At 40.8% G+C, this 12,294-nt stretch overlaps 1 protein-coding gene across 2 annotated transcripts in view; it reads right to left on the bottom strand.

The window, feature by feature from the left end:
- BEND5 (BEN domain containing 5) overlaps positions 1 to 12,294 on the bottom strand; it is a 952,584-nt gene that overhangs the window by 145,396 nt on the left and 794,894 nt on the right. For both annotated transcript variants that reach the window (XM_057401794.1, XM_057401795.1), the window contains exon 9: positions 11,840 to 11,951. In XM_057401794.1, the coding sequence (XP_057257777.1) occupies positions 11,840 to 11,951 (112 nt within the window). The remainder of the gene's footprint in view (positions 1 to 11,839; positions 11,952 to 12,294) is intronic.

Below are 12,294 nucleotides of genomic sequence, written 5' to 3'. Positions count from 1 at the left end.
ATTTTGGAATTCCCTCTAGGCTCTTTACAGTGAACACCAAAGCAAATCATTCATTTAGCTTTTCTGCAAAGACCTTATTTTCCTTGAGCACTTCTTTTACATCTTCATCATCTATCAACCTTATAGACCTCCAGGCAGGCTTCTTGCCTCTGATGTGTTTGAAAAAGTTTTCATTATTAGTTTTTATGCCTTTAGCAAGTTATTCTTCAAAATTGTTTTTGTCCTTTATTATTATATTTTTTGCATTTAACTTGCCAGAGTGTACTGGGTTTTTTCCCTCAGTTCATTTGGGCAGGACTTCAGAGGGTGTCCTTTAATGCTAATGGCCTTCTTCAGTCTAATAATCACTTTTGCTAACTTCTCATGCAACCTTTTATAAAGTTGTGGAGTTTTTCAAATAGGGGAAATACACTTAGTAATGGTACTTACTGATGGTAAGACTGCAAAAATGCATTCCTACAATGGTGATTTTATATAGCTGCTATGACACCTGAAAGTGTTATTGCATTCCGCTTTGCCCTTTTAGCTACTGCTTTTAGCTTTCTTTTCCATTTGATGTCGGTCCCCATTCAGAAGTGTGTGCCAATCTAAGGACTTTTGGCTTTTGCAGTCCACCAGGAATGATGAATCTGAGCGTGTTTACAGAATGATCCTTTGAGAGGTACCTCTTCGATCAAGGCTTAATCCTTGTTCAGGGATAAAAAAACCCACTCTTTGCTTTTGGACTCTTTGATTTCTTGTTTCAGGAAGATGCCATTTTTAAAGTGTATAAACGTAGCTTCTACATTACATTAAATGATGACACTTAATCAGTTCCCACCATTACGTTCTGAGTCCTCACTGCTTCTTTTGCAATTCTGAGCATATTATAAAGCCCACTTTTGCTATCTCATTCTGGCATGAGATTCTAAGATTGTTCAGTATTTGATATGATTTCACTCCCTGCCTTTTTTCTTCCCTTTTCCCTCCCATTTTTTTTTTCCCCTGAGCTTTCTTTTAACCATAATATCACTCCTCCACTGGCTTGGTTTCCTCTACTATTCGTGGGTAATTTTACACTGCTATTCCAGTGCTCACTGATTGAGATGCTATTATGTCAATATCCTCATTTAACATCAGCATTTCACTTTACCATCTTCATTGCATACACTGGGCTAATTGTCCACTGGCTGGGTAAGCCTCTATTACAGCTATAGTGAACCAGTAGAATAGCACGAACAGACATAGTCAGGTCAAACACTTGGCCAGCTGTCTGTAAATCATTTTTGAATACTAAGAGCTCTTTTGTATTACATAAAAAAGGCCTGGCAGTGACTTTGCCCCTGTGTCTTAAAAGGCAAATGCAATCCCAGGCGGAAAATTGAGCTACGTGAACAAAGGGCATGTTCGCAATGCTGTCTGAAGTAGGAAAAATCAGCTCATTCCAGGCATTTCCACTTGCATCCTGTGAGAAGCCCCATCTCTAAGAAGCTATGGCAAGAGCCAGCTGGAATTTACTGCTGTATCGCTCAGGAGCTCATTCTCCTCAGTGCTCATCAGTTCAAACGTAACCATTGAGTGAAGCAGACTTGTCACTGACCTTGACTCTGACCCAGTTTATAAAGCACTTGGGGAAGGAACAGAAGCGAAAAGGGAATTTTCCATGAGTAGGTAAAAAAACCTCTCAAACCCTGTGTCTCACTGAAAAACAGAGAAAGGGAGGGGAAACATGAAACCAGAATTACTGAGGAGGAGCTTAAATGTGTGTCTCCGGCTCAGGGAAGCTCTCAACACAGCACTGGATGTGTCAGCCACTCCCTGATTTAATGCTCCTTAAAATAAACAAAACACAAGCCTGTCTCCCCAAAGCAGATAGTAAAAAAGGAATTCAATAAAATCACAGCTGTAAGAATCACAGAGAGCAGAAAGAAGATGCAAGAGAGTGAGGAAAGAAGCCATACTGAACCTCTCTTGTACACTCAGACCAAAAAAATATCTGTGTATTATACAAAGGGAATGTTTTCCTCAACTGACACGGGGTAAATTCTTTGAAGAGATGGCTCTGATTCATCAGCAGGGTGCTGGCAGATGCCCCTAGAAAAATAGAGAACATGGCTGTACATCTTCAAACCACTATTTTAGGAGACACTATTTCCTCAGAGGGATATCTGAGTTGTGTTCAGCCCCCTAGGCACATCCCAGGAAAATACAACCATGTTTTGATGGTAGAGAGGACACTAAAGCTTTGATGGATAATATTTTGATCCAAGGTAAAAGAGAGAGGTTTGATTAAAGGCCCTAAAGAGCTGTGGAAAGAGACGGAGCTGCTGAGCTAAAACTAAGAAAGCAACAATGCAAGTCCCGTGTAACAGCAATAAAACACGAGGAAGAAAAGATAAGGTGCACAGTAGATCACTGCAAAGTGAGGGTCATAACTAACATGTCTGCCTTGAACAAAAAACAGCAGTACAAAGATTTCTCAGAATGGCAAGCTACAGGAGAAAAAAAGCCATGTGCCTGATGTTTAGAGTAGCAACCTGGAAACGATGCTGCACCCAGATAGCCCCAATCACAAGATGCAAATACAACATTTGAGAAACTGGAAGAGTTAACTAAAGGGCTACTTATTTAGAGATATGATGGTGAACCACATACAATTTGTCTACAGGCCTTCAAAGAGTGTCTGAGTTTAATGGAAAAGAACATCTTAGAAGTGCCGGGTGCAAACACTGATCATCATCACATTGAAACAAAGGAGATTTTGGCTTTATCTCTGGGATTAAAATGTTTCCTTCGTCTTTAGGAGGTGAATTTAGCTTTAACTGTTCCTATTCTGTACAAAGACTACTAAATGGGGATAGCAAAAAAAACTAACCAACCAGCCAAAGAAACCACACGCTGTCTCGGAGATCCAACACTATAGTGATATGATTAGCACTTTAAATACAGAGAGAAATTTGGTAGCTGTAGACACATTTCCTGGAGAGTCTAGAATAAGTGACAAAAATACAATGGAGCATCATCCAGAGCTAGACTATGAACATATCAGTGTGACCAAAACAAAACCAACCAAAAGCCTCTCTAGATGAAATATGGCTTATAACTCCCAAGTTATAAATTTGTCTTTGCAAAAAATAAGGCTATTAACATAGGGTGGCCTGAACAGCTCATCCATTCCATGACTATCACTTTACGAAGGAGTTCACAGTTTCAGGTGGGACTTCATCTAACTGTGTCAATGTTTCCTAAGATGTTACCAGAGAAATTCTAAATTCACTTTTATATATACATTTTTATACATGAAGATACACATGTAGGCAGTTTACGTGTTGAAAACAAAGAGAAGGGACAAAGATCATAGATTAATTAGAGATAAGAAGGAAATTTGTAGAGGTTACTGAGTGTATTCGACTTCTTCAAAAGGAAATTAATTCTTATCTAAACCTTTTCCAATAAGTACCTGTCATAAAAGCCTCCAGTGGTAAAGATTCGGCATCTTCTGAAAATAATCTACTCTAGTGTCAAATTAGCTCTGTGACTAGCAAGTTTCTCATAATATTTTGTGTGTTTAAAGGACTATGGAAGGAAGCTACTAACATCAGAAGCTGCTTTACCTATCAGAAAAATAGAACATGTTACTGGATCATGAAAGAATGTTTACTCCAGAGCAAACTGGAAGTAGATTTGTTAAAACTGAGTAAAAGAAACAGAGGAATTCTTCTGAACTGTTATTCCCACTGTCCTGGGTTCAGCAGTAGCAGTCATTTTTCTCCTTCTTAGTAGGTAGTTCAGTGCTGTGTTTTTGACTTTCAGCCTGGGAACAGTGCTGATAACACCGATGTCTTTAGGTGCTGATCAGTAATGTTTACTCTGACCAAGGACTTTCCTTTTCTGCAAGGAAGCAGAGACAGGACACCTGACCCAAACTAACCAAAGAGGTATTCCATACCACAACACATCATGCCCACTATATAAACCGGGGGCAGTTACCCGGAAGGGCTAGATCACTGCTCAGTTGGGCTGGGTATCGGTCGGCAGGTGGTGTATTGTATTCTCTTTCCTTGTTATTTCCTGTATTATCATTATTATTGGTGGCAGCAGCAGTGGTTTGTGTTGTACCTTAGTTACTGGACTGCTCTTATCTCAACCCGTGGGAGTTCTTGCTATTCTCCTCCCCATCCCTCTGGGAGCAGGGGGGGAGGAAGGGGGGGGGCAGTGAGAGAGCGGCTGCATGGTTCTGATTTATGGCTGGGCTTAAACCACGACACCAACTTCCATGAGGTCACTTATCAGAAAATGCTACAGCTAACAAACTGATCCTGCACATCACATTTATTTCTTTCAGCATATACCCAATTATGTTTAATAGCTATATTAAACAATGAGAAGAGTTTAATGGAAATACTTTTTACCAGTCTACATGAAATATGTTAGCTAGAGCATTACTAACTCATAGTATGCTATCCCAACAGTGAGGTGGGAAATGGCAGGTGCTTAGGATTTTGATTCTAAGCAAAATCTGCAGAATTAGACACTAATCAGTACATCACATTAAATTACACCCTAGCACCAGTGAAAGAAAGGTTGCCCTTACTACTGTTTTGTTCAACAGTGAACTGAAATAAGAATTATATTTGCAATACAAAAAAGTTACACTTCACTCAAAAGGGACTTGCAAGATAGAAGTGATACAGGGCATTTCTACAGTGTCAACAAACTGGCATAAACACAAACATTACCATAGAAAGCAGCAGCAGGGTTATCAAAGTTGAACACAAACTGCATAAGAAGAGGTAAAATCTCTTCCAATTTCAGGAGGAGAAAACTAAGAGGCAGCATGTTGGCCATTTTGCTTGAGAAGAACTCAGAATAACATGTACTATATTAGGTTGAGAATTATTGGCAGAATGTGATGCCTGATGATAGCTGTTTTGATGTCTGAGTGAAAACCATCAGGTACAAATGACAACTCAGGATATCTAAGGGACTATCTGAACATCACTTCCTAGCAGGTTGTTAAAATTAAATATTGTGTTAACAATGATTATTCAATTGTATTGTTTAGCTGGGGAAGGAAGTCTAAGAGCTCTGCTAACAGCAAAATGGACCCAGGTAGTGTGTTATGCTACAGATCTCATTACCCTATGTTAATCTGTTATGACTCCATATACCAGATGATGCAGACCTCAGCTGATTTGTTTGGCTCTGTGTGATTTCTGAGCAACACCAAACCCCAACCCACAGCCTTTCCAAACATTTATTAGCATCCAAACTGGCTTCAGCTGGAATGAGAATCAGCTTATAATTTTGCAGTGAAATATATTCCACTGTGCTGCTCCAATTTATAACAGAAGCAGGGGAGATGATGAGGGAAAAGAATTTTCATACAGAAAACAATTGCTTCCAGTCATTCAAACGTTAGATTAGATAATACTACTTGTGGGCTTATAGTATAAGAAGCCTAAGCGTACAACTGTGATGTGAAACCCTTGCAAAATCTGTTGCTATACTTTATTTGCCAACTATCCAGTATCACACTGATGATAATACTAATAGCATCATTTCACCAGATGAGTGGAAGTAGAGCCTCTAAGATTGACACAATTTGCAGGACTGACAACAATCAAATTTATGTCGTGTTCCAGCCAAGTCTTTGCATCTCGGAGACCAGCTGCACTTTTCTTAATGTGGAGTTATCTGGTGAAGAATGTAGCACTGCCAAAGGCAGAGATGAGGGGAGGTCACGAAAGCAATGCTGCCATTAGGGACAGTGGGAAGCTGTAAAATATCAGATACAGGTTTCTAAGTCTTCATTTTGTGACCTATTTTTCCAAGGAACCGGAAAGCTTTCCTCAAAATATGTCACTGTCTTTATAACTAGGGATACTACAAAAACAAAAATCCTGGTTTCCATCGTTACAAAAGTTCATGATAATGAAGAAAGTTGGGGGGTGGATGTGCAGCCCATGGGGCACTCCCACTGTGCCACCTTTTGAACATGGCTCCCACACTGTCAAAACCGCTGTGCTTGACAATTACGCACTGGATGCTGTACTGAAGACCTAGAGAAGAAGTAGGTTTAAGAACAGCATTGACAGTAGGCAGTCTAAACAGTGTCTGAGGACAACAACAGTCAGTCAGAGGAACATGCAAAAGGGCAGTGACAGTTAGTTATAGATTATCGGGGATAAAATGTGTTTCATTTCAACCAGCTACACTAACCTGCTCCACACACCAATCGACATTTAACTTCACCTGCCTTACGATACCTAGGTTTATCAGCAGAGAAAGCAAGAAGCTAGAACTCAGAGATCAGCTCAGGCCATTTCCCCAGTCAAAGCTATTACTACTGTCTTTCTGCAATAGTGAAGGTGCATGATATACTCAGGGGAGCCAACCCTTGTGAAGGATTATCATCTCCCTCTAAAGGGTATAGAGATAGATGATAACAGGACTGGAAGAGTGTATGTTCAATACATTCAGAAGAAAGTAGAAATATTCTCTTTATGAAGAGGAATGTAGTAACCTGCCAAAGAATATAAATTACATTGATTTATTATACAAATGTTAATTCATATGTAGTCTTAATGCTTGCATACCCAAGCCTAACTGGATAAAAAACAAGGCCTCCTCAGAGACAGGAAAATCACAGAATCATGGAGTGGTTTGGACTGGAAAGGACTTGAAGATGATCCAGCTCTAACCTCCCTGCCTTGGTCAGGGACACCTTCCACTGGACCAGGTTGCTCAAAACCCCATCCAACCTGGCCTGTTGGAAACACGCTTTTATTCAAATCTAAGCCTACACATGGGATCTTAAAACATCTTCTCAAAAACTTAAAAGGTGTCATTCAGCCCTAAATATCTCCCTCAAGTCTTCAGTATTATGTTTACTCATCCTTCCTTATTATAAAATCTGTTGTCAGCTGATACCCACAGAGCCCACAGGCAGTGTTTCTCCCTCCCTCACACCAGGCCACAGCAGGAGCAGATTGTCATCCTCTGTCAGTTAATTCATCAGTTCTTGTGGCAGATGTCTGTGTGGTGGATCTAAAGGTTCCAGCCCAGCTGATGACTCAGATTTCAGCATGCTGGGACTTTGTTTCAACTGTATGTTTTGCTTTGATTCAAAACTTTCACCCAGAATAGTATTAAAAGTATGCAAAGGCTGCAACATCAAGCATTCAGAAGGAAGGAATGGAAACAGAAAAGTTGCTTATGCAGAAATAATTTAAAACTTTGGTATATGTGTGCATGACGAAGAAGATGATAATGAATGAGCACACCCCAGGTGAGTGGTTTTTTGTTTTCTTTTCTTTTTGGTCAAGTCTTCGGGTCACTCAGGACACAAAGGTGAACAGTGTCTAACATAAGAATCAATTAAATGTAGGATTCCAGCCTCAATGACAACAGGACATGGAAAATAAGCAGAATAAAAGAAAGATGGAAGCAAGAAGACAAAGTAGTGTTGCAAACAGAGTGCCTGGGAGCACTGCATCCCATCACTGCAATTTCATTTCAGGGGGTCAAATCACTCGAAACAAATGCTTCCCAAGTGACCAGTCACTGCCTATTCTTTGTCTTCTAGGCCCTAAGAGCTCCACATGACAGAAATAGCCTATCCCAGTCTTCCTTGGGAAAGGAAGGGGTGGAAATGAGACAGCGGATATATCAAACCCTGGTGAATGGCATGAAACAAATCTGATCCCAAGCATCTTAAATAATCTATGTCAAATCAGCAGGTAGCTATGATTATAACTGTCTCTGCTTCTCTTTTACTATCCATACAAGGATAAAGTATTTGTCTCTCACAGGGGTGTCTTCCCCCCAAATAATTAATTAACACTTCTGAAATGCTCCCAGGGTATAGCACTGAGCAATACAGAAAAGTCCACGAGATTAACAATTCTATCCTCAGAGCAGGATCTGAATAGCGCACAGTAAATACAGGACAGAGCTACACAATGAACACTGAAGCTAAAACAAAACGTTGAATAGCTGCTTATTATGTAAAAGTTTTCCATTTGGAGAACTCAGAGAACAACATGAGCCCCTATGGCTAAAGACCATACCACAATGCACATACTCAAGGGGGCTGAGCTGGCAGTGAACACACTACCTAACTTCACTCATTAAATCTGTTTTAAAGAGTGTGTTTGCTTGTTGGGAAAAGTGCTGAATGGCCACACGAAACCTGTCCAACAATCAAGCCCTTATGCTGCACTGTGTCTCTGAGGCTTCGTGTTATCTCAGAGATAAGGACTGTTTGATCTCTGTAGACCATCCATATCCTGAGCTTGCCAGTGCTGAGCACTTTATCCCCAGTCCAAAACATTTAAGCACCTGCTGAACCATAAACGCACAAGGAACACTGCTGAGTTCAATCAGATTATTCATGTCTTTAAATCTAGCTGTGCATATATGCTTTATGAGATTCCTTAGCTAGGCTATTGACGTTCATTCTCTTAACAGCCCTCTACTTGAAGTATGTTATCATGCCCAAGCAGAACTTCCTGGCCCCACAGTTTAGCCGTTGGAACAGCTCACATGAACATCCTTTGACATACTCCAGATAAAAGCCAGATGGCTTGGTTTAAACGATACGTTAATGTTCTGAGCTAAAGCAGCTAACCTGCTCCAGCATAGACAGGGGAGCCATGCACACATACCATCGGGTGAAGAGGTGGGAAGGCAGCGATGATTGGCATATGAGCAGGGAAAGGTACTTAAAGACAGAAATGTCTTCTGCCAACAGCACATGATCTAGAAGAGCAAGTCTGTCACTTCAGTCTCATCTGCAAGACTGACAGCACTAGAAACGACTGCAAATATCCCCTTGCTTCACACAGGCCAACACGGTGACTTCCCACCAGGAGTGACTGTTTCAAAATCAGTGACATGGAGATCAAAAGCTTCCTATCATTCTCTGGTTTCTTGGCTCATCTACTCCCTCCTAAATTGTATATGGTCATTATGGAAACTGAAACACTAAAACCAAAACTAGCACTCTTTGTAAAACCCAGGACAGAGAACCACAGGTGCTTGGGTTTGTTTTTATACAGTAACTACAGTAAGCACTTAGCCTTGGACCACTCAGTGCTGGAATCACAGTAGCTATGGCATTGTGTGCGCACCTCATACCCACTTCACTTATTTCTGTGTCGGTCACCCTCCCCCTCCACAAGGAACCCTTTTTCAAAGGAAACAGCCTATCTTCCACACTGCAGCAGCAGAAGAAAAATCCTCCTATGCAGCAATATTTAAAATGTGGTTTTATGCTCTTATAGCAGCTAGTTTTCCTTAAATGATTTAAGGGAATGAATACATCTCAAAGACCAGCACTGAGCCATTCCGCAATGGCAACACGAAGCTAAACTGCCTCTGCTTTAAAGAATCTAATCTCTCATGGACAGCTCCTCACGGCAGATCTTGTTTAGACTGGGAGGGAGGTAGGTTATTTTTTTATTGCATTATTTTGCAGAGAACTTTACTTTGCATTTTATTTCATTCCATATCCCCCAGTCTGGCAAGACTTCAGGCGAGGAGACGGTGGCAGGACAGACGTGTTCAAATGCATAATCCCTGATCTTTCGCAGTCTGACAACAGCCCTCCTGCAACCGGTTCACCTTTGCATGCAGCCAACCATCTATCATGTATTACTCATCTAAAAGTTACACTCTACACTGGAGAGTAGTTAAAAGCTTTTGCAGCCTGAAGTGATTCAAAGCAGGTTGTTATTTTGGCACTCTGTCAGGGTGGTTTTTTTTTATCTCAAGAACTTAATGAAAACAGTCACTGATAAAGCAGGATGGCACATGTACAGTCCCAGCCATGGTTTCCCATTTTGTCTCAGCACTTTGTCTATAGTCTGTTCATACAAATATCATGGCAATCAGAGGGACTAAGAATCTGGTATTGCCTGAAAAAAAACAAAACAATAATCCCACATACTGCACTGTATTGCTGAGGGTCTCTAAAACTGTCAGACAGGCTGGTATGGACTAGGGGATGATAAAATCAGACAAGAAAGTTTTTAGGTGAGTAGCTAACTCACTGAGAAGTGAACTCTGAAGAGCCATGAGAACTTTGCTGGTGGTTTAATCCAAAAAAGGGTCCTAAATAGTTTTTGGTTTTTTTTTTTCTAAATTAAATAACCCTGAAAATGAAATGTTACACTCGTGTTTGAAAGGCTCCTTTTTCTTTCCCACATAAGGAAATGAACTGGAACTGGTTCATCTCAGGTTGTTCACTGGGGAGGGGTGAGAGGCAGAGGGATGGAGAAAGAAAACATTTCCAATTCAGACCAACTCTGACCAAACATTTCTTTTGGTTTTTCATTTTAGCCACCATAGTAAATAAATTCATTCTTCACATGAAGGCAATAAGTAATAAGGTAGTTCACAGCTGGGAACTACCAGAGTTTTCAAAGCTTCCCTGGAATGGGACAAAACTGAAAAGAATCCCCCTATTTTACTTATAATGACCTTGAATAGTGCCAGGATTTGTTGCTTTGCTATCTAGAAGCGTTTCTTTATACCAACCTTCTCCTAATGTTTAATGACTTCTTTTTTTTCTTGGAAAAAAAAAACTTATTTTCCCTTAAGAAAAGCAGCCTGCATGTTCTTTCCTTCATCTAGAAGGAAAATTGTCTTGCTGTTTGGGGAAGGAAACAGAGAAAATACCAGGCTGGCTGTAAAGCTCCTTTCTGTACTTTCCATGATCATCACTAATACAGCAGGGCTTAGGAGCCTTGGTCACAGGCAGAATGCTAGGTCCTGTACAAACAGAATAGAAAGACAAATCCTGTGCCAAACAATTAGCAGTCTAAGAAAATATTTTCCATGCAATTGGATTTCACTCTGTATGTGAGGACCTTATCTATTAACCTACCTTTCTTGTACCTAAAACCCCTTCTGTACAGGTATTACTACCAGCTGGAAGATAAAAAGTCCAATCAAGATGTATTGGAAGAACCAGGAGTTAAATTAAAGGAGCTCTTATCCTATAAATGATGTAGCCAGGGGTAAGAATCCTCTTTCTTTACTAGCAAGGCAAACCAGCGTTTTTTTATACACTAAGAAAAGAAAACTAACCCAACAAAACTTCAGGGAATTAAAGATCCAAAGCAATCTCCATGATGTGAAGTAAAAAGAAAGGACAAATACCAGGAATTCCATACAGAAAAAAAGAATAACCTATAAAATCTCCTCTTACTTTTAAGGCAGTGATTTTTTTCCTACCCAATCTCTATCTTTGTTCAGCAGTTTTTCTTAGGTGCCACGTTCAATAATCCTTCTGCACTTTGATGTCAAACATTCAATAGCTGTCTGCCTCCCTCCCACTCCTCCATATTCTCTGCGATCCATCTCGTCTGATTAGCTGAGATTTCACCTTCAAGAACACCTCTGCTTCTCTGAGTGAGCACGAGTGCGAGCGCGTGTGTTTATATAATATTTGCAAATATTATCCCCCTCATGCTCTGCACGCTGCAGAGCAGCCCCTGCCAGAGCACTGGATTAAACATCAGTGCCATTCACTAATTCAATCTGGGGGGCCTGCTGCTTTGAATCCAGCTCAGGACATGATGAGAGGTGCTCGACTGAATTTAGGCCCTGCTTTCAGAATTATTCCATATTTAATCTGGGCTGAACTTCATTTCACTTGCTTTCTCCACTCTGATGATAAAAGACTTTAAAGACACAAGTGTTCCCTGATCTCATGCAGTGGGGGTGGTGTTGTTTTACTTCTCTCTTATTTTGTTTTATCACTGGATTAAGTCACGTCAGAATTACTGGCATCTTGCACAATGAATCAGTACCTCAGGAAGCAGCTGTGCTGGCACCACCTTTCCTCACTCACCGGATTGTTGTACATCTCAATGATGAGCTGTTTCACTCCATGCAGTGTTGGATGAGCCCAAGGAGATGGATTTGCCCAGTGCCGGTTTAAATCAAACCCCATCAGGGAGCACCTGCAGACACACACATAAGAAAACACACACAAATGACATATATGGGCTGCAGCCTCTTCAGGCTTCAGCTGCAGAAATACATCTGCAGCTGACGTGTTTAAGCAAGTTATTATCACGGAAAAAGACCAAAGAAAATGCTCCTCTGAGGATGAGGAAAGCCTGCAGCAATAGGCACTTTTAGAAATAACATGATCAGAAGAGTATCAACTGAAACATCTTTGGTCATTCAGACTTCTTCCCCTCAACAACCCGTCTGCTTGCTCTGTCCTTCACCTTCTGCCACCTTGCCACGGGAAGAACCTCCTTGGTCTTTGAGGTCCTCTTCTCACCAGTGCTTTAGCTG

This window comes from Pezoporus wallicus, unplaced genomic scaffold (assembly GCF_028554395.1).
Source record: "Pezoporus wallicus isolate ANWC-B61680 ecotype Strahan unplaced genomic scaffold, APGP_CSIRO_Pwel_v1 contig_1035, whole genome shotgun sequence".
NCBI classification, from domain to species: Eukaryota; Metazoa; Chordata; class Aves; order Psittaciformes; family Psittacidae; genus Pezoporus; species Pezoporus wallicus.
The sequence above is the reverse complement of the archived record's forward strand: the minus strand, read 5'-3'. Positions and strand labels throughout refer to the sequence as shown.